Source organism: Lissotriton helveticus, chromosome 9 (assembly GCF_964261635.1).
Source record: "Lissotriton helveticus chromosome 9, aLisHel1.1, whole genome shotgun sequence".
NCBI lineage: Eukaryota > Metazoa > Chordata > Amphibia > Caudata > Salamandridae > Lissotriton > Lissotriton helveticus.
In genome coordinates this window covers 580726930-580750362 of record NC_136070.1, presented here as the reverse complement: position 1 = coordinate 580750362, position 23433 = coordinate 580726930, and the positions used below count along the sequence as shown (strand labels likewise).

The window sequence follows — 23433 nt, the reverse complement described above, 5'->3', positions numbered from 1 at the left end:
CCAGCCCCAACATACTGTAACTACCCTCTCTTATAAATGTATTGCTCAACCTCACTCTTTTAAACATTTTGCAGATAGTTTACTCTTAGTAATCCAATATGTTGGCTCCAGTACAGAGAACCATATGTACTGTCACAAGTATTCCCTCCCTCCACCACCAGACATGTTGCAACGAAAACACCCTGCATACCATGGAATAGATGTGTTTTACCCTACTAATTTTTTTTTGTAGACTAGTCCCAGATTTTACTTGCAGTATACTGGATGATCATGTGAAGCGATAGTGGGTACTTCATTTAAGGTTTTGCCTACAGGCAGCTTCCAGCTATCTATTGTCAAAGACTTGTGTACTAATAGGTACAAGTTTTGGGTCAGTCCACTGTTTAACATTGGTTGGCTTTCTTGGCAATCTAATCTAATTGCTTCTTATATTACTACTTCCTTTTTTTAAGTTGTACCTCCCATGGAGCAGATGTTTGTAGTAAATGTCCTCTCCACTGTTCTTCACTAGATAGACATCTCTGACATCATAGAATGCCTGAGTGACTCTCTAGCTCACAGGGTCTCTCTCTACCTGACTGTGGCAGTTGGTTAACTCAGGCTGAGCTACTAACAGCTGGCTCCTGGTGGGGTTTTACTTCTATACTTATTATCTTGGAAGGAACTTACAATAAAGGATCTGGACATACACAGTGGACTGTGCATCTTCCTTTACTACAATTTGGCGACGTTTTGAAGAGGATGAACCTAGGTGTGATTTGATGAAGCTACTGCAAGGAAAAGGACTTAAGACATTTTACATAAGCTTAAAGGTAATGCCCAGCTGACCCCACCAGTGTCCTATTTCAACTTGGACAGCCTGCAACCTGGGCGTTTGTTACTATTTTGCCTGCTGTCACCTTGCTCCTGTCTGGAAAAATTTACTCTTCCCTGAGGTCTGCGGTGTTTTTATTTCATCTGACCTTCATTCAGTGTGGGAAGCGTCAAGCGTTGACAGAAACTGGCAATTTATAGGTGAAGTGGTTTATTGGCAGCATGAATGAAAAATGCTGTGAACGTTTCTGATCTGAATCACTGAAGAACCACTGAAGAACAGTCCCTCTGGTGAGTCCTGGCACTTATACTCTATCGTTTTACAACACCTGAACTCGCTACTTGCTGCACATTAGTCTGGTTCTTTGCTGGTTGCGCGTTGCTCTGCATGGGAACTTGTGTGTGCCAACTCTTCAAGCATCGGAAGTTATTCAGCAGCGCGTAAATACAGTGCCGCTTCAGCATGGGTTTACTGTATCACTGCGCTTTGCCATGTTCAGTTACTCACCGTACTGTATGTTAATGACGGTTGGCCGGCAGCGATCTTCTCTGTTTCTCTGCTCCCGTCCATCTGATGACGTCTTAGAATGCTTATGGGTGTTGGTGAAGGTCTTCTTACGTAGCGAGGTTCTTCTGATGTCCTCCGCTCCTGTGACGCCTGTGGCACCTTCCTTGGAGACACGTCAAGCTTGTTCCCCACCCGACGTCGACGTGGCGGCCATTTTGACTTCAATTTAGTTGCCAAGACAACAGCTTGCTCTGTACACTTCCCGGTTACTGCACAGCGTCATTGTACACAAAAGTCGTTTAATTTGAAGCTATTTATCCAACACTGGTGCCAGCAGCAACCGGAAGGGGTAAGGATCTGAGGGCGACTACCTCAGTACGGGTTGGATAATAAAACCTCAGTTTTTCGGTGGAAAAAGAGATTTCACCTGCACTTCAGTGCTTCAATTTCTTTACGAAGCGGATAATTTTGGACGATATTTCAGTTGAGGAGTGGAGCTCTACATCTATGAACTTTTCTTCAGTTATGGCATCAAATAGACGGTCTGATACTTTGTTTGTGTGGCAAGACTCAGCGTTAACTGTAGACACCAATTCTGACAATACATCGACCCGCAAGCCTTCTACTGAGACACAGCAAGTTGACTTTATGTATGTCCTGTTTGGTGTTTGGTCTGGGCGTTTGGATCCCAGGTGAGAGGTCGCTCACCGGAGTTATGTCACTTATTTATCTTGCCTAGCACTAGTAGTTCTTATCTCGCTGCATGTTATGTATTAGTCAACATCTTACTGCATATTTTATGTGTGCCAATGCTTTTGTTCGTCTTGTACGGGGTGTTAGGTGATGTTGTAATATTGGTTTTCTAGGGTGTTTGCGTGTAGTCAATCCCAATTCATATTTTCAAGGCTGTAATTCTGTGGAGTACCCTTTTTAGGGGAAGTTGGGTATTTGTAGGTAGTCCATGCCCATGGTTGTGTGTTGTTGGGTAGTCCATGCCCATTTTGGTTCCCAGGTATTGTCCTGCGGTGTACCCTTGACAGGGGAGGTTGTGTGCTTGTGGGTAGTCCATGCCCCAATTTTGGTTCCCAGGTATTGTCCTGCGGTGTACCCTACACAGGGGAGGTTGTGTGCTTGTGGGTAGTCCATGCCCCATTTTTGGTTCCCAGGCATTGTCCTGCGGTGTACCCTACACAGGGGAGGTTGTGTGTTTGTGGGTAGTCCATGCCCCATTTTTGGTTCCCAGGTATTGTCCTGTGGCTTACCCTACATAGGGGAAGTAGTGTGTTTGTGTTTAGTCCATGCCCCTTGTAGTGGTGTTTGTGGGTAGTCCTTGCCCTATTTTTGTTCCCAGGTTTACTATCCTGTGGTGTACCCTATTTAGGGGAGGTTGTATTTCTTTTTAATCTCAGAGTTTCTACTTTGCGCTGTCCCCTGCTTTTGGTGGAGATTGTTTGTACACTATGTTCTGGTGATGGAGCAAGATTTCGCATCGCGACTTGCTCGAGTCAAGAACCTCGAAAATCTATTATAATCTCGTAACTTCAATTGTTTGTTTTTACTAATTTTATGTATTTTGAATGTGCGTAGGTATCATAGAGACGCTTGCCTATGTGTTTTACTAATACGATTAATCCTTGTCCTTAAAATGGCCGCTGCTTGACTTTCCTCTTCTGCGCATGCGTCAGTCACACTCACGTGACTTCGCGTAGAGGTAGTTTTGGAGGGAAAGGGTGCGCATGCGTAATAGCCACAAGATGGCGTTTCCCTGTATTAACGTGGTGAAGCTTGTGCTGTTGCTCTCGTGTAATTATATATTGCACTAATATTTAACTTGCATAGTATATTTTTATGATGGTAAATGTGAAGTACGAAAATATAACATGTAATGCCTTCATTTATTTTCAATGTATTAATTTGTTTTCGCTTACTTTTCATGTACCACGATAACTGGGGGTCTGACTGAGCCAAGAACCATCTTGAAGGTCCCTTCTGCGCATGTCATGCAGCCCGGGGAAATTCAGCCTTGAACAGTGGAACTCAGCCAGCTGGCAGAGATGGGCAAGATGCTCCTGAGAAAGTGACCTGCGACCCAGCAGGACAGAGTCATCTGTACCCATATTGAAACAAATGTTAACAATTCATTGTATTCCACTGGCTAGTCTCATGAGAACCCCAATCTTGCTAGGCGGCACCTTAGCATGCAAATTAGGCCTTAGAATAGTCTGTTCTGATTGGTGTGTTAACCAAATCCTACCTTAGGACCAATCGAAATTTGGGGATTCTGACACTTTGCAACATTTGGGGGGTGGTACCCTGTCCCAAAACAGTATATCTAGCCTAGGTTTAGCTAGAGAAATTGTCCGACTTGTCTGAATAGCTGACCTGTCACTGACCCAACGCACTCAATAGGTGACTGAAGATACAGAGCGCTGCGGAGCACTCTGTCCGAAATTGACCATAGACTAAGGTTTTACTAAACCTTAAAGTGCTGGCGGAGCACTTTGCTGGGGAGTTCGCTGACCCAATCGGGGTCCTGACTGATAGCTGCAGAGAGGGTGGAGCGCAGGCGTTGCTTCCGAACTGCGGGTGCTGGTCGTGTCCTGGTGGTCCTGTCCTGATCCTAATCTGAGGGTTTCCTGTCCTGTCCTGGGTGTCCATTCTGCACCTGCTGTCCATTGAGGGGTATCCTTCCTTGAGGGTTTTCCTGTCCTTAACTGACCCGTGGCCAGGGTTTGGTTCTCACACCAGTCTAGGTAAATATCGCTCTGAATCTCTTGAAATCGCACCTTTCTATTTTTCTGTCTTTGCTTCAATAAAGACATACCCTTTGCACATGATTAATTTTCCATGCTTTTCTCCGCAAACATTGCATATCATTAAAGTCATTTACAATTTTGCATTTCATAGCATGTTCCTATGTTCCCTTGTCTTTTTAGTATAAATCTCACCATACTGTTTATGAATTAGATGTGTGATACAAATTTTTCTCCTAAGTACTGAATTGAAGTAATAACGTTAGAATTATAGCGTGTTGCACCTTTACCCTTCCATAGATGTATAGGTTACCCTAGTGTCTTTCCTCTCGAAATATGACCCCATGATAAAGTTCCTAATACGTGTATAAAATTCCTAGCATTAAGTACTCTCCCACGAATTTCATTTCCGTTATTTCTGAATTCTCTCATCATAGGGTTAGATGGTTACCTGTATACTTTTCCTATGCGGTTATGTGCTCTTCGTTATTCTGATTATAGATTGTCTCATTACTATAAACTGTATGATTGAAGAATCTGAAATCTAAGATAAACTTTTAAACTTCTCAGTTGTCCGTGGTCATTTCATGAAATAAAGTATAAATGTTGGGGTTTGTATCTTGCTGCCTTTCCTTTTACAGCTAGCTCCCTGACCCATCGTGGTCATAGGTACCCATAACGGTGGATGGTAAGTTGGGTACTTTGGAAAAAATCGAAAAGGAACTCACAATTATTGATAGAAGATTGTGTGGTCATCTGACCAATGTATATGATAAAGTAAAATATATGGGCCCGAAGCCAGAAGTGGCGAAAATATTGGTCGGGTGACCCGCGATCTCTAGCAGTAATTTTCTGGTAGCGAAGAGGATGGTTAGGGAATAGTTAAAGGTTAGGTAGGACTAGTTAGTCTAGCTAAGTCGGAAGCTGCTAACAAGAGTGGGCAATTCGGGTGATCTGATCACTCGCTCGAAAGGTTTACTTTGAAAAATTATGAAATGTTTTAAATTTGTTATTCTTGTTATTATACTGTTATATGTATTAATCCATTCGTACGTGAAACGTTTTTTATGTTGTTAGGAATCCCCGGGGAATTGAATAGCAAGTGGTGAATAGAATCCACTTGCTTTGAGGTCACTGGTCCAAGGAAAGTTGGTGCAGGTTAGGCAGAAGTGGAAGCACTAACTAGGGTTTTTTCCTGAATGTATGATTGAATAAATGTTAGTGACGAGGTTCATTGGCAAAATTCCTACTGTGGCATAACCTAGTGAGGGTCGCACCGGAAGAGTAGCAGGTTCATCGGAGCTCGAGTGAAAGCAAAGGGGTTCGCTAGGGAAACTTTAGGCTCGGATATATCCCGGAAAAGTGGATGAGTCTAGGGGAGTAACAGGTTCTCCAATGCTAGTGTGAAGGGTAGGCAGAAGAGATCTACTCGTAGTGAGTGAAAAGTAAATGGAAGTAGTTTACTTGCAGTAAAACAAATCTTTCCTGTCTAGACACTTGAGCACAGTGGCGAATGTGTATTCGTTGTTAAATAACCAAGCACTAAACACTTTAGAAAGAAAGAAAGTTTCCGTTACCTTGTGAAGGAGGGAGTCAGTCGCGAAGCTTCTCTGACGTCACTCTGTGCCGCGCTGGGATTGGTAGACGCAGCGGGCGGGTAGCGGGACTGGAATTATAAAGGAGGGGTGAGCGCCGAGGCGTGAGAACTGTCTCGCGAAAGGGCCGCGCACCCATTGGTCGAAGATATTTGAACTCGTGCATTTATTGGCCGCACGAAAATAAAAGACGCATTTTGATTGGAAGTGATTTGTAAACAAAGTCACTCGTAGGAATCGTATGTGGCATTCGTATAGACCTGATCCACGGTATATGGGATTTGAGAACGATCAGTGGAAAGGCGTTAAAAACGACATTATGTACGGAACTAAGAGAAAAGTGTCTCTTGTAAACAAAGTGAAGAATTATTTCAAAAAAGACAAGCCGATTAAAACTAGAGAAGGTGTTGTCATACCGCAACCCAACACTTCCGCATCTTTCATGATGTTCGATAAAGGGTACAACACATGTGTATGGTTGGAAAATTGGGTGAAATACACGAAAGATGACGGAGTATTGGCTTTTCCGTTAGATGGAACATTTAACAGCAGAATTCTATTCAATTTGAGGACCAGAATGAATGACTTACATCCCAGACCTAGGTTAACGCAGTATGAAGCACTAGAAGAATGGGAAATCGAGGCTTTTGAAAGGGATAAGCCCCGAATGGATAAAGGGTTAACTAAATTTTATCCAAAATTGAAGCAGGAAGCACGAGCTAAATAGATGAAACAGTGGAGGCAGAACATGATAGTGGAGGGATTGTTTCCCATGATGCCAGCAGATGATCCTTCTGGGGGGAAGAAACGGTTGGAAAAATCTAAACATTGGGTACCCATCGGGGAGTCGGATGATGAATTATTAGATGACCTGTGTACGAGAAGTCCGCCTCCTTATAATGAAGGACATCGACCTTCCAGTGCAGGAGATATTTCCCGAAGACTTCCTCCCCAGGAAGAAGTTAGGTCCGCAAGTGTAGGAGGGGGTTACCACATACCTCCCTATACCGAGAGTCTAGGACCAGTGGATACCAGAAATATTTACCCCAGAATAACAGCTAGTGGAGAGACAGGATATTCCCGTGAAGGAGATTTTTGTTCTCGACCTCCCTACGGAGGCGAGATGAGACCCTCAAGTTCAGGAATGCCGTTATTACAGCCACAGTATGAGGAAGAACGAAGATCCCTAGGTACAGGAAGTTTATTCCCAAGACCGAATTATGGTGAAGGACCTAGTGAGACTCATCCCACTGCCCCAAGTTATGCACCCACACTGACCCCGCAGGTGTTACATGACAAATCCATAGAGGGATTACGGGAAGAAAAGGAGCGGGAGGTTCTAGCAAAACAGAGAGCTGAGATCATTCAGAAAATGTCCCAGTTAAATACCAGTCCTGAAGCATTGACAATCCCAGTAACAATTGGACCCGTGGTCCCATTGTACGGGGATCGGCATGAAAGTCCAAAACCTCCAGTCATTACTCCCGTCATAGCCCAGCCCAGACCCGAACCCTTAATTGTAGATGAACAGACGAGTGAGTGTGAACCTGAGGTCTCACTCATGGATCTGCCCATTAGAAATACAGGGAAAAGGATGCAGAAGAGACATAATCCTTTCAATGCAAGGGAGATTCAAATGGAATCAACTTCGGGTACTAGAAGTGTCACTTTGGTCACACCTGAGGAAATCGAAAGATGGAGTCAAGAATTAGAGAAACAAACTTCGCAAACGAAACTTTTAGATCTCTACAAACTGAGAGTAGAAATCGAAGAATTAATGGCAGGAAACGTAGGATTAGACAGATTAAATACCTACTCTGAAGAAGAGCTGTTGTTTATGTGCAAAAGTCTTACCCGCAATGTCCGAGTACTTCATGAAAAATTGACAGATACTGCTGCTAGTATGGGAATAGACATTTCAAAATCGAAACCCTTGCAGAAACCATACCGAGCAGAATTTTCAGACAAAGATTTGGAAAACCTGAATATATCAGGAAAAAAGGCACAAGTCAAAGAATTATTGACAGTGTTGCAGAAATGGGGAGACGTAGAAAAATGGAAAGCCAGATGGGCTAGGAAAAAAGATGAGGCCAGGTCTAAGCAGGTAACTCCTGAATTTGTCCTAAAGGAGGTAGACAAACCAGAACAGTTATGCCCTGTGCGCGAAGTGCCAGGAGGAAAATATGTACACGTTCCATGGTCCCGACAAGATATTGTGTCCTTTACCAATGACTTCCCAAAACTACGAGAAAAAACAGTCGATTGGTACCGGCAGGTAAAAAGATTCGTTAAAGTGCAGAAATGCCTATGGAAAGACCTGGATGGGTTCTTTGACATAGTGGTCCCTGTAGATCTGTGGACTGAGTGTAAAATAGCCATAGCCTGGCCTAGTGAGGAATACCCGAGAGATGAAAAAACAGGGGAACCATCGAAGGAAGTGATGAAGTATGAACAAGTAATTCAACATTTGAAAATAAAAGTGCCTGCAAAGGAAACTGATTGGACCAAGATAGATAGAACTACGCAAGAAAGAGATGAGACAGTGCACTCCTTTTATGAAAGACTGTTGCAGGTATTTAAAACATAAGATAACATCGAGATGAAGGACATGACCCACTTCATTTACAGGTTTGTAAACGGTTTAAGACCGGAAATTTGTCAGTGGATAAAGGATAATAAAATCTGTTGGCATACCAAAAAGATAGATGAGGTCCTACGGTACGCAAAGTACTGTGAGGACGAAATGGCAGAAAAGAAAAAGGCTCTGAAGGAGAAGGTGATGTGGGCTCAAGTAAAGCTCGCAGAACAGCAGGAAAAGCAATTGAGTAAGTTAAACAAAACTACTCAGAACCAAGGCCCTGGGGCTGGGGGTGGAGGAAAACCTAGGCCTAAAATGAGTAGAGAAGAAGCGAAAAAGAAATTTCCCTGCCACCAGTGCGGAGAAATTGGACATTGGCGAGACGAGTGTCCATATTTACAAGGTGATAATGCCCAAACACCTGATTTAATTCCACAGACGCAGAATGAAAAACAAAGAAAGACCCAGCAGCAGGTAAAAACGATTCAAGTGCCTCGAGCGCCAAAGCCTATTTTTAAAGGGAAGTCACCACAGGGTGATGATGTAGAAATCTGGGGAGGCAATGAAGATAGAAATACAGCAACTTCGCAGTATTTGTTGAACGACACCTTTTTCTGTGATGACCAATACTGACGGGGCCTGAGAGGGGAGGACGAGGAGTGCGTACTTGGCGCCTCTTTGCCGGTAGACCAGTCAGGGCCATACATTGAAGGAAAGGTTGACGGAAATGATGTCACCTTTCTATTGGACACTGGTGCTACCCGTTCTACTGTGAGAACAGTGGACGTTCCAAACCTACCCCTCTCGGGAGAAGCAATCCAAGTAGTAGGAGTATCTAATCAATTGATTAGTACACCTGTTACCGAGCCCATGGAGATCTCAATTGGAAATTTTAAACAAATGCACAGATTTGTTGTCTGTGATACCAGTCCGGTAAATTTACTGGGACGTGATTTGCTGTGCAAAATGAATTGTACCATCTTTTGCACAACAAAGGGCGTCGAAATTCAAACCCCAGATGAAGACGGTATCTACAAGCTAATGTTAATTAGACCTGACTCAGAAATAAAACGACTGACTATACAGGACTTACCTGAAGAACTCCAGCAGACAGTGAAGCCAGAAGTATGGGACTTTACAGGAAAGGATGTGGGATTAATGAAAAACGTAGACCCCATACAAATAGCCATGCGAGAAAATGCAGTATACCCCAATACCAAGCCTTACAGAATGAGTGCAGAAGTGAGAGCAGGTGTTGCCATTGAAATACAGAAATTGCTAGAAGCAAACATCATACAGGAAGTAATGAGTAGCCCATGCAACTCACCTATTATGGGCATCAAAAAGCCTAATGGCAAGTACAGAGTAGTGCAGGACCTGAGAAAGGTAAACAAGATAGTGGTCCCTTGTTGCCCTATTGTTCCGAACCCAGCAGTGATTCTGTATCAGATTCCCTGGGATGCTGAATGGTTCAATGTGATAGACCTATGTCATGCATTCTTTTCGATTCCATTGCATCCAGATAGCAAATTTATTTTCTCATTTGCTTTCAACAGTAACGTGTATGTCTGGAACCGGGTCCCCCAGGGGTACACAGAAAGCCCCTCTATCTTTAATCAGATCTTGAAAAAATACCTTGAAACTTTAGTCTTACCTTGAAAATCTGTTTTGGTACAATACATTGACGACCTATTTGTGGCGTCTAAAAGCCATAGGGATTGCGTGGTTGACACCATTGCCCTACTGAATCACCTGAGTGAAAAGGGACATAAAGTGGCCCCGGAAAAATTACAGTTCTGTTCAAAATCAGTGAAATATCTGGGACACCAGATAGAAAAAGGTATCAGAAAAGTCACCTCAGAGAGAGTTAGAATAATTCAAAATATGCAGTTACCCCGTACTCAGAAAGAAATCAGAATGTTCCTCGGAGTTGTAGGTTATTGCAGGCAATGGATTGTGGGATTCGCAGTCCTGGCAAAGCCTTTGATACAAATGACAAAGAAAGGAGCAAAGGACCCAGTTGAATGGAATGACGAGAGCTTAACAGCTTTCACAAAATTGCGTAATTGTCTGTGTACAGCCCCTGCTCTGGGGATGCCTGACTACTCCAAGGAGTTTGGCCTATTCTGTGACACTCGTGACAATTGTGCACTGTCAGTCCTGACTCAGGAGCATGGTTTGACCAGAAGGCCTGTGGCATATTTTTCTGCCACTTTGGATCCAGTGGCTGCTGGACTACCTGGATGTCTAAAAGCAGTAGCTGCAACTTGCACCAGTTTAGAACAAAGTGAGTCAATTATTATGGGACATCCTGTAACTGTATATGTTCCACATGCAGTTGTGATCCTATTGACTCGTACAAAAACTCAGTATCTCACCCCTAGTCGACTGACTAAATATGAGAGGATTCTCATGGGTGCTGCAAATATAGTCATTACCCGATGCAACATTTTAAACCCTGCCACTCTACTCCCTGACTCAATGGTAATGGAAGATAAGGGAGATCATGAGCATGACTGCATTGACCTGACAGAGTTCAGTACTAAACCTCGCCCAGACATTAAGGAAACTCCTTTGCCTGTACATGATGAAGAATGGTTCGTGGATGGGTCTTGCCTGAGGCATGAACTAGGAGGCCTAAGTGCTGCTTATGCTGTGGTCACGTTAAACAAAATTGAAGAAGCATCCTATCTATTTGGAGTAAAGTCTGCACAAGTAGCCGAATTCATCGCCCTGATAAGAGCTTGCAAATTGGGAAAAGACAAAAGAGTAACAGTGTATACTGTACTGTTACGGGGTTGTGCATGACTTTGGCCAATTATGGCTACAAAGAGAATTCCTGACTTCCTCAGGTACCCCCATTCGGAATGGAAAAGTTGTCCAAGACCTTTTAGAGGCAATCCAATTACCAAAAGAATTGGCAGTGGTCAAATGTGTTGCTCATAAGAAGGGCCTTGACCCTGTATCTTTGGGAAATGATTTTGCTGATCGGGTGGCAAAACAGTGTGCTATGGAACAAATGAGAATAAATCCCAGGCGGGGTGGGGTTGGAAACAGCTGCCAACTTAGAATGTTTGAAGAAGTGCCTACATGGGATGAAGTGAGAGAATGGCAGCATGTGACGCCCTGGGAGGAGAAAGAGAAGTGGAAGGAAGAAGGTTGTAAACCAAGACGTGAGGACGGTGTCATTGTGGGCCCAAATGGTATGCCTGTGTTACCCAGACACCTGCTTGCCCCAATGGCTCGATTGATACATGAGGGATCACACATTGGGAGGGACGCCATGGTTCTGGTATTTCAACAGACTTGGTACAACAAGAAGTTCAGGAAAGTAGCAGAGTCCCTTTGCCAGAGTTGCTTGACATGTCAGCAGTTCAACGCTGGCAAGAGAACAGTAGTTGAACTGATGAAAATTGGGAGATCAGGGGGTCCCTTTGTGAGAATACAAATTGATTTCATTACCATGCCACGATGTGAGGGAAAAAGATATGTCCTTGTCATTATCTGCCTATTTTCAAAGTGGGTGGAAGCTTACCCTGCCACACATTGTGACGGCATAACAGTAGCCAAGCTTCTACTAAAAGAATTGATACCTAGATTCGGGGTTCCAGTCTTTATTGACTCAGATAGAGGCGGACATTTTCAGAATGAAATTTTGGCCCAGCTTTGCAAAGCATTCGGGATCACACAAAAGCTGCACTGTGCATATCATCCAGAGGCTTCTGGAGTGGTAGAACAAATAAATGGCACCATAAAGAATAGATTGGCAAAAATATGTGATTCTACTGGCTTGAACTGGATAAATGCTTTGCCTCTTGTTCTGATGGGACTCAGAAGCATTCCAGATCGGAGAACAGGCCTGAGCCCCCATGAGATCTTGATGGGAAGAGTGATGAGACAAGCATGGGTACCAGGATACAAACTGTTAAGCATTTCTGATGATTTGGTACTTGAATACTGCAAGCAACTGGGTGACCAAGTGCGTTCTATCTCTCGCCAGATTGGGACAGACGCCGTCGCCAACCCGACAACCCCAGTTCACAAATTGGTTCCTGGTGACTGGGTTAAGATAAAGAAACACACTCGTTCGAGTTGCCTTGAACCAAGGTGGGGAAAAAAGCGCCAAGTAATCCTGGTAACCACGACAGCGGTGAAGTGCGCAGGCAATCCCAAGTGGATCCATGCCAGCCATACCCAGAAGGTGATACCCGACGAGGAACCTGGAGCAGAAGGTTGTCCAGCTGAGGGGTCTACAGAAGTTGGTCCTGAAGTAGCTGATATCGGACGGCCGAGCACCAGTCCCATTGAGGGTCCTGTAGGCGTTGGTCCAGAGGTAACTGATGACGTATGGCCAAGCACCAGTACTGCTGAGAGTCCCACGGATGTTGGCCCGGAAGTAGCTGATGACGAGCTGCCGAGGATCTGGCCAGAAGAGTGGATACCCATAATCGACCTTCCTGGAGACCCACTCAGAACAAGAGAGCGAATAAGGGAAGACAGAGAGTGGAATAGAGAGGTCGAGCAAGGCACAGGCGAAGACCCTCAGATCATTGAGATTCACATCAAATCTGAGGACGAAGAAGAAGGTCAGACAGGGACAGAACAAGTGATCGATACTCCTCCACTGACTCCTGATATTGAAAAGGGACATACTAGACATAGTGTAATAGTTCGAGCAGAAGAAAATCAAGGGATCGAAGTGCTCGAGCAGGATCAGGCAGAACTAGGAGAACATGTTCAGGACATAGAAACAGAGACATTTGAAAGCCAAACGCAAAATATACCTGAACAAGGCCAGCTTAGTAACCGGGCAGAAGAAATAGATACAAGACCTGGGACTAGTCAGACAGAAAGGGAAGAGGCAGAAATTGAAGTGCCACAAACAAGTGAAAATAAAAGGACATTAGAAGAAAGCCAAATAACAGTGCCAGCTAAAAGACTCAAGAAAAAGAAGCACATTGAGCCAAGGTATATTAAGAGACTAAAGTTAAGAATAAAAACAGTCAAAGAGAAACTTGCAGATATAAGAAGAAGTCCCCGAATTGCAGAAATACCTGAAGATAGCCCCAAGAGAAGGAGTGAGCGAATAAAAAGACAAAACGAAAAATACAAGGATCCGGAGTGGACCTACTTAATCTTGGAAAACTTTGAAGATCTTGATATTACTGACGAAAGCGACGGAGAACAGATTACTGATTACTCTGCAGAAGAAGAACCGCCGTGAAATTGCTCAGTATAAAGATAATTGGGCAAAGCCACAAAGAGGGGTTAAAATTTTCTTCTGAGCCAAAATGTCTGATACAAACGTGAGTGGTAGACCTAGTCGCAGTTGTTGCAAAACATGCTGCAAGGTGTGTATATGTAGTATAGTTATAGTAATATTAATTTGGATAGGATTAACAGTTTTCATTCCTTTTATGGTAAGCAAAAATACTAATATTGACCCTACCCAGACTACTGACACTGAAGAACTGACAACACGAAGTGTAGAAAGACGTGAGAAAGCACTCAGACAAACAAAACGATACTTAGAAGCATCAGATGAGGAAGGACTACATTACCATGGAGTTAGAAACCAGACTCATTTAAATGTTTTCGCAAACCTGTTAGTGCATTATGTAGAAACTATGGAAATAGAAGATTGCTATGTCTGCATGAAGCTACCTACTTCGGTGGCTGAAGGCGTGACATATCATCACCTACCTCTGACCTATGGAATCTCCTGTAGTATTTTAGCAAGCTTATTTTACAAAAGAGGACCGTTACAGTACTATTATTCGAACAATGACGTGATCTTTTCTGAACTTCCTATACGTGGAAATCTAAATCCTGTACATACTAGAAGTGACGTTACACGTTATATGGGAGAATATTTCCTGACTATAGGTACTATAGACTTAAATGAAGCACACAGAGACAACCTGACCTGTTCATTACATGAACAAGAAAAGGTATTTTTAAACATGGCAGAGAAAAGAAGGGAGAGTTTCCAAAGAAAGGCAAATGACAAAAGGCAGAAAACACCTAAATGGGCTGAGAACATGGAAAGCACCTCAAATGGTGGGGCAGGGCCTGCTCTGTTGCTGGATTTCGAAAAGAAAGGGAAACTCTGTCTTCACCGTGAGAAGACTGATTATTATAATAACATTTTCATTGGTTCCAGTCAATGTGAGCACAATTACAAGGTAATTGGAGGTTGGGGATTCAAAAATGGGTCAGAGCCTGTGTTTCCTGGAATTTATTATATATGTGGAGACAAGGCTTATTTCAAATTACCGGATCACTGTTATGGAAGCTGCTACTTTGGCATTGTTTTCCCGAAAATATACCATGTGAATGAAATTGCTGGAAGCAATGAAAACACTAATGGCATAGTGCGTAGCAAAAGAAAAAGCGTAGGTGAAATAATGGGTAGTATTTTTAGTGCACTGATACCTGGAGTGGGAGTGGTTCTGAACACTCACAGAATTTGCAAATTGTCCACAATAGTGGATGTGCTGTCTACTGACACAGCTCATGGATTTCTGCTGGTCAATACCGAAATAGTTGCGATTAGATCAATGGTTTTGCAGAACAGACTTGCTCTTGACACCTTATTAGCAAAAGAAGGCGGAGTCTGCCGGATGTTGAAGGCGCAACATTGTTGCACTTACATTCCGGACAAAAGCGTACAGCTCAAAAGATATGTGAAAAACATTACTAATTTGGAAAAGGAACTCAAACCACTCGAGGTTGACAGTGCTTGGAAGAGACTGGTTGATGGTCTCTCCAATGTAGGACATTGGTTTGCTAGTTTAGGTAAAAGCTTATTACTTAAGGTACTGATGCCAATTGGAGTGATAGGTCTTATCCTATTTCTCATATTCGTCTGTTGCAAATGTCGAAAGCATACTAAGAAGTATCAGGTGAATGCAAGAGGAGTGAAACGGAGTGCGGATGAACTTGAATTGGAAGAAATGAATAATAAGATTTATAAAAAGGTGAAAAATTCTCACCCTACCAAAACTGAGAAAGAGAAGCTGAATCGCTTGTTGGAAGAGATAGAAATGTACAAGGTGTGAAAGAAAGTTGGCATCTGGTTCCATTTTTTGTGATGATAGTAAATATCATCAAAGATAGAGCAAGATTTCGCATCGCGACTTGCTCGAGTCAAGAACCTCGAAAATCTATTATAATCTCGTAACTTCAATTGTTCGTTTTTACTAATTTTATGTATTTTGAATGTGCGTAGGTATCATAGAGACGCTTGCCTATGTGTTTTACTAATACGATTAATCCTTGTCCTTAAAATGGCCGCTGCTTGACTTTCCTCTTCTGCGCATGCGTCAGTCACACTCACGTGACTTCGCGTAGAGGTAGTTTTGGAGGGAAAGGGTGCGCATGCGTAATAGCCACAAGATGGCGTTTCCCTGTATTAACGTGGTGAAGCTTGTGCTGTTGCTCTCGTGTAATTATATATTGCACTAATATTTAACTTGCATAGTATATTTTTATGATGGTAAATGTGAAGTACGAAAATATAACATGTAATGCCTTTATTTATTTTCAATGTATTAATTTGTTTTCGCTTACTTTTCATGTACCACGATAACTGGGGGTCTGACTGAGCCAAGAACCATCTTGAAGGTCCCTTCTGCACATGTCATGCAGCCCGGGGAAATTCAGCCTTGAACAGTGGAACTCAGCCAGCTGGCAGAGATGGGCAAGATGCTCCTGAGAAAGTGACCTGCGACCCAGCAGGACAGAGTCATCTGTACCCATATTGAAACAAATGTTAACAATTCATTGTATTCCACTGGCTAGTCTCATGAGAACCCCAATCTTGTTAGGCGGCACCTTAACATGCAAATTAGGCCTTAGAATAGTCTGTTCTGATTGGTGTGTTAACCAAATCCTACCTTAGGACCAATCGAAATTTGGGGATTCTGACACTTTGCAACATTTGGGGGTGGTACCCTGTCCCAAAACAGTATATCTAGCCTAGGTTTAGCTAGAGAAATTGTCCGACTTGTCTGAATAGCTGACCTGTCACTGACCCAACGCACTCAATAGGTGACTGAAGATACAGAGCGCTGCGGAGCACTCTATCCGAAATTGACCATAGACTAAGGTTTTACTAAACCTTAAAGTGCTGGCGGAGCACTTTGCTGGGGAGTTCGCTGACCCAATCGGGGTCCTGACTGATAGCTGCAGAGAGGGTGGAGCGCAGGCGTTGCTTCCGAACTGCGGGTGCTGGTCGTGTCCTGGTGGTCCTGTCCTGATCCTAATCTGAGGGTTTCCTGTCCTGTCCTGGGTGTCCATTCTGCACCTGCTGTCCATTGAGGGGTATCCTTCCTTGAGGGTTTTCCTGTCCTTAACTGACCCGTGGCCAGGGTTTAGTTCTCACACCAGTCTAGGTAAATATCGCTCTGAATCTCTTGAAATCGCACCTTTCTATTTTTCTGTCTTTGCTTCAATAAAGACATACCCTTTGCACATGATTAATTTTCCATGCTTTTCTCCGCAAACATTGCATATCATTAAAGTCATTTACAGTTTTGCATTTCATAGCATGTTCCTATGTTCCCTTGTCTTTTTAGTATAAATCTCACCATACTGTTTATGAATTAGATGTGTGATACAAATTTTTCTCCTAAGTACTGAATTGAAGTAATAACGTTAGAATTATAGCGTGTTGCACCTTTACCCTTCCATAGATGTATAGGTTACCCTAGTGTCTTTCCTCTCGAAATATGACCCCATGATAAAGTTCCTAATACGTGTATAAAATTCCTAGCATTAAGTACTCTCCCACGAATTTCATTTCCGTTATTTCTGAATTCTCTCATCATAGGGTTAGATGGTTACCTGTATACTTTTCCTATGCGGTTATGTGCTCTTCGTTATTCTGATTATAGATTGTCTCATTACTATAAACTGTATGATTGAAGAATCTGAAATCTAAGATAAACTTTTAAACTTCTCAGTTGTCCGTGGTCATTTCATGAAATAAAGTATAAATGTTGGGGTTTGTATCTTGCTGCCTTTCCTTTTACAGCTAGCTCCCTGACCCATCGTGGTCATAGGTACCCATAACGGTGGATGGTAAGTTGGGTACTTTGGAAAAAATCGAAAAGGAACTCACAATTATTGATAGAAGATTGTGTGGTCATCTGACCAATGTATATGATAAAGTAAAATATATGGGCCCGAAGCCAGAAGTGGCGAAAATATTGGTCGGGTGACCCGCGATCTCTAGCACTGGTCTAAGTCTATCTTCTTGTAACTCGTGGCCAGGGTTTCATGTTGGTAAGACTTTGAGTTGTGAATTTATCATATCTTTAGTGTCGGCACGTCTTTATCAAGGGAAGCTCTAGTTCTTTGAAAAGATTGTTTTTCTTTGGTAATATTTTTGTGAAAGGGGTTTGCTCTCTTTTGTCTTGAGTGAATTTTTACCCCTATTGTGTCTCTCTCTAGAGTCTCTATCTACACTCTCTTTTGTTCTAGGGTCTTTACCCTGTGGTGTACCCATGTGTGTGGGGAGGTTATGAGTGTGACTACTTAGCTTAGCTGCTTTGGTTCGTTAAGGGAGGGGGGATGAGGCATTTAGTATTACATTTACTTTTCTTTGTTCACATTTCTGCTAATGATACCTCATGCTAATGTTATCTGTGTACATCTCATTTGGTTCATTCTTGTACTTTTCTGCTGATGTTGCATTTGAGGTATTTTGCTTATTGTGTCCTCTGTTCTGTTCCTATTCCATAAGGGAAGAGGATGTGTAGTAAATGTCCTCTCCACTGTTCTTCACTAGATAGACTGTACTATGTCATGTCTGACATCATAGAATGCCTGGGTGACTCTCTAGCTCACAGGGTCTCTCTCTACCCGACTGTGGCAGTTGGTTAACTCAGGCTGAGCTACTAACAGCTGGCTCCTGGTGGGGTTTTACTTCTATACTTATTATCTTGGAAGGAACTTACAATAAAGGATCTTGACATACACAGTGGACTGTGCATCTTCTTTTACTACAATGTTCTTTACTACTTTTGAGTGGATGACTTTAAATAATATATATATATATATTTTTTTTTAAAAGGCTACCGCTTCTCAACACATTCGTGCACAGGCATGGTGTTGCATACATGTGTACACTTCTATCTGTGAAATCCTTTTTTGCTGATACTATTCCGTATTAACCAAGTATTTTCTTTTTGCTGATGCAAAATCACAGTGTGCCTCGTGAATATTAAAATATCAAATCAACAATATCATTGGGAAAGAATAGAGGACCGAATAACAAAAACAATATTGAGAGGTAAGTCTAGATTGTCTATAACCAACTCCACAAATATGTACCTCGTGGTACATAGATCTTCAAGGAATGTACAAGTGGAGCTAGGAATAGTAATTCTATATCTCCCTATATGCCCTAACCTTACAATATTTTGTCACTCGATAGTTGTATGCCACGATATTGTTAGTGTGGATATTCAGTAGTAGAATCCAAAAGAGCATAAGAAAAAAAACTATTGACAAAGCTCAAAGGTACACTAATTGCACTGAATGGTGAAACCTAATAGCTTAGTCCATTCTCGCTTTATTTTACTTTCCAGTTCATAAGCACATTTTTGTTACCAAGACAACACAACAAAGTACTGCTATTGACCGAGAGTGTGTGGCTATTGTCCCTTTATTCAAGGCTACTTGGTGATTACTAGTGGGGTGAATAGTTTCTACTCTAGTCCCTTTTCAACACAACACCTGTGGAAGAATACCTACAAGCTGACTCTAGGTAAAGGTCCGCCCACTTTTTGTAAATATATTTGCCTTCCTCATGTGTTTTACAATGGTGGAGCCTGTGTGTGTTTTTTTTTGTTTTTTTTACACATTTGCTGAGCAATTGGTTAGGTTTATTTGGACATCAAATGTATGCTGCACAATATAGTTCACCTCATTCAGGTACCTGCCTTTGTCCATGGTGTATGTGCTAGTCTGCAGTACTTGCCTTAGTAAAACCTGATCCACCTAGCGAAAGGCTCAGGGAGGAATGCAGACCATTCTTTTGTTTCTGTAGGTTTCCTTCACCTCAGTTCAAGTGAAATTCATCTCATTCCTCCTCCTTGTTGCACAGATCAATGGCTACCTGTGCTGGCCTCATCTAATTCAGGATAAACAAAATATTTTTGGCGATTTCAAACTGGTCTGACCTGTGACTCGTTGATGAAAAGGCACAATCTGGATTTAAAGAAGAGGATGCATTTCTCCTTTGCTGGAAATGCTATTGATATTTGAAAAGGGTAGCAAATTGCTTGTCTCTGGCTTCCTGTATTGAACTCTAAAGAGGGTAATCAATGGCCTGCCTGAATCTTTAACTTGAATATATTGTTTGGACTGCCATAAGATTGTGCACCAGTGCAAAGCAAATGTGTTATCAGGAGCAAAACCTCTGCTGCCTTGTTGCTCTCCGTGCATCTAACCCCAAGGCTGGATTCCTGTGTGAAGCTTTGCTGCTGAGTCCTTGAAAAGAAGGAAAGCTCGGCTGCCTTCTCAAGATGCTGGACAGTCTGCTAGAAGAAAGGCTGATTTGGCCCCAAAGAGATATGCACAATTCCCAAATAAATAGACTCTAGATGGAGGACAACTCCAAAACTGCCCAGTGGCCACAGGACAGCTTGTAAGAACTAAAGACAGAAAACCTACTTCACCTGGGGGCGTAGAGCATCACTTACGCTTACACAACCTTGAATGAGTCTGCACCATACCTAACCCACTACTATGTTTGTAAAGGCTCTACCTTAACAACCATTGCGCCTGGGTTGTTTAGGCAGCCTGGAAATGATCGCACTGATTATGGAACCCTTGGAATTATCTTCCTATCCTGTGCAGTTCTGAAGAACCAGTCTTTTACAGCCACGTCTGAACTCCAATTTCCAATTGGAATTAGTAAAGCATTAGGCTCTTTTGGAAGTCCCCACAACTGGGAAATATTGACCAGAGCCACACGGTCATAAAAATGAGGTCTCCCCAGAGGACTGAATAATAAGTACTACACCACAACATTGTTCTTGCCAAGGACACACAAAAAAAATGAAATACTTTGAATATTCAGTTAAGAACGAAACCCAACTGGACGATGAACTATGAGGGATTGTTCCCTGCTCACTGCAGACTAGGGTGTGCAGTTAACTGTACCAGAAACCAGGCTATAGCAAACATGGCAATAAGCACCCTCTTCCGTCAACAAAACATTTTGATGAGACCATGCTCCAGTTTTCAGTTGTGGGATTTTACAACTAGAAACTTGCTTGAGACCGGTTTCGTAGGATTTTAAGCCAAACGCTGCATCTGAACTTACTGCAAATATTTATTTTAAACTTGTTTTTATTCAAAACTGCACAGATATCACGTTACATAGTCGCCCATCAGGTCTTCAGTGCAATTATTAGCTCGGCAGCAGCCAGACAACTATAAAAGGATTCATCAAAGTCACCAAATCCTATATTCTTAACACAAAATCGGATCCCTAGCAAAAACACAAATACTACTAGGTAAAGCATAATATTTAAGATTTGCAAGTCTTCCCACAAGGATAACAATGGCAACATTGCCAATGTTATATACTAAGAAAATAAAGCACAAATGAGCTATAAACAAGTTTGGGGTCATAACTCACCCCCAGGTGGCACCAACACAATTTGAATATATATTTAAACTGTTCTATTGACCTACTTATGTCTAAAGATGTGCATCATTCTTCTTTGAAGTTATAGCACCGATTGGCAAAACATGTTATAAAGCACAAATAACTATGTTCTTTTACATCTATTTTGTAACTCCCAGCACACCTACAGCAAGCCTTCACTACTTACCACTGCTACCTAAAGAGTCAAATGCCCACGTTTACAGACATAAGTGAACAGATCACAACACCTTCATTTTAACCTCCGTCCATTACATTAAGACTCACTTTTAACACTTAACACCCCACTTAACACCCTTTGTGCCACCTACCAATTATATAATCACGACACCCCACACCCGTAAACATGTTAATGCATTTGTGACATAACCTGTACCAAGTCGCATCACTCGGAATAGTAACCCAAACCACGTACTACATGTATACCTTGCTTGTTGTATCATTCACATCAAGCCCGCCCACTGCACTATCCTATGTTGGATGTCTTTCTTACCCTCAACCCTTACCACAAACATCCCATGGTATACACACCCCCCAAGCCTCCCGTATCTCACCAGGTCTGGTCCTCTCCAGACTGGACTATTGCAATTCTCTTCTAACTGGCCTCCCCAAATCCCACCTGTCCCCCCTTAAGTCTGTTCTCCATTCATTAGCTCGTTTCATTTATGGGACCAAAAGAAGCGACCACATCACACCCATGTTATCCACCCTCCGCTAGCTTCCCACCGAGGAACGATCTATCTACAAGACTGCCTGCATTACCCACAAAGCCTTGCACTCCTCCTCTCCTCGCTACCTGGCGAATAAACAAACTCTCTGGAGGCTCGAGACGATCACGAAATGCGGAAAATCTACTGCTTGAACCTCCGATGGCCCAATCTTTTTTAGGCAATGCAGTGAGAATCTGGAACTAACTTCCGCCTCAGCTCCGGACCACCACCTACTCCCAGGCCTTCAAAACTGACTTCAAAGTTCTCCTCCTTCAAAGACACTTCCAAAGGTAATTCATGCCCTCTCTATTATCTGAAGGAAGACCTTTTAGTATAGAACATTTCTATTCTCCTTGACTATGGAAGTACCTTCCCAGTGTGTTCTTGTGGTTTGAGAGTCTGCCATGTATTGCAGTATTACTTTTACCGAATTTTGGTACTCTTTTGTAACATGCACACGTCACTTTTCTCTTGTAACACACTGTTTGCTACCTCTTACATTTTGTTTGCTTTCGATACTTGCACAAGTGCCACCATTGCCTACGTAACGTTTGTTCTTGTGTTTGAGTGTCCTCCATTTATTGCAGTATTATACCTCTACTTCTACTTTGTACGCTTTTGTAACCTGCACACGTCACTTTTTCCTCTTGTAATGCACCGTTTGCTACCTCTTGTATTTTGTTTGCTCACGATTGTCACTTTTGCCTCATGTAATGTAACGTTTGCTTTTGTAATTTGTTCACTTGTAATGTTCTCCATGTATCAGTTCTGTTCCTATTGTGAAGAGCTCTGACACCTTCGGGTAAAGTCCGCGCTATATAAAAATGCATAAATAAAATAAATAATGCCATAAGCTATATCCTCCCATGTCGAACTCTCCAGCATTTTAAGTCTGAGTCGCTAACACGAGCTCACCAAAGTCTTACCCATTAGCTACCTATGACTTCACCCAAAAGGTCCTCAGCACCCTTGCATTTACTCACAAGCCTTCAAGTCTTTCCCCGTCCACTTGTCTTAATCTCAAAGGGCTCCTATTACCCACAACCCAACAGTAATGCACACATTTCGCATGCCCATCCTTCATTAATACCCGGTGCTCCATTTATGGCACTAAAATAGCAAACATTATCCTAACCGTGCATTCGTCACATATTACCCATTACCTGCAATGCACAGGAATAATCCTGGCCCCAGTACTACCCCTACTCCTCTCTAACCAACCGAGTCCGAGACCACACATTACCACCAGCCCCAATAGCACACCTCTCCGACTCAAACTGGGACCCCACATTCATTCTACAATAATTCGATACTATCCCCCCTCTCACTTACCCCCATGGCGATAGCACCGGTTCCTCTCAGGTTTAGCGCGGGCGACGAGGGTACAGAAAGGGGGCGCGCGCCGGGAGGTCACTGCGCGTGCGCCCACCTCCGAAAAAGGAGTACAATGGGCTGCCTACAATCTGCGGGGCGCTGGCGTGGCGGCCATCTTAAAACGGGGCTTTCTCAGAACCATGCCAGTGGTCACATACCGCTGCCGCCATAGTCGGTCGGGGTGACTATGAATGGTTGAGGGCTTGGATATACGTCAAGAGCGCGGAACTGTTGGGGGCCGCCGGTGAGGGCAAGCGAACAGCTTCTAACGGCAGACATCTTGCGTTAGCCTAGTTCCCGTTCATTTCAAAGAAAACATTATGATATACAGGTAATTCTGGATACCTGGCTTAGTGTTCGAGGAGTCCCGTGAGTCCCACATCAATGCGGGGAAGTATGACTGCCATGCTAAACTTGTCG

General features: G+C 42.9%; 1 protein-coding gene across 1 annotated transcript in view; it reads right to left on the bottom strand.

The window, feature by feature from the left end:
- The window catches only part of NAA40 (N-alpha-acetyltransferase 40, NatD catalytic subunit), a 43894-nt gene extending 20695 nt beyond the window's left edge, over positions 1-23199 (bottom strand). The window contains exon 1 of the mRNA XM_078660545.1: positions 22972-23199. Coding sequence (XP_078516671.1) covers positions 22972-22977 — 6 coding nt within the window. The 5' untranslated portion in view covers positions 22978-23199. The remainder of the gene's footprint in view (positions 1-22971) is intronic.
- Positions 23200-23433: the final 234 nt, after the last annotated feature.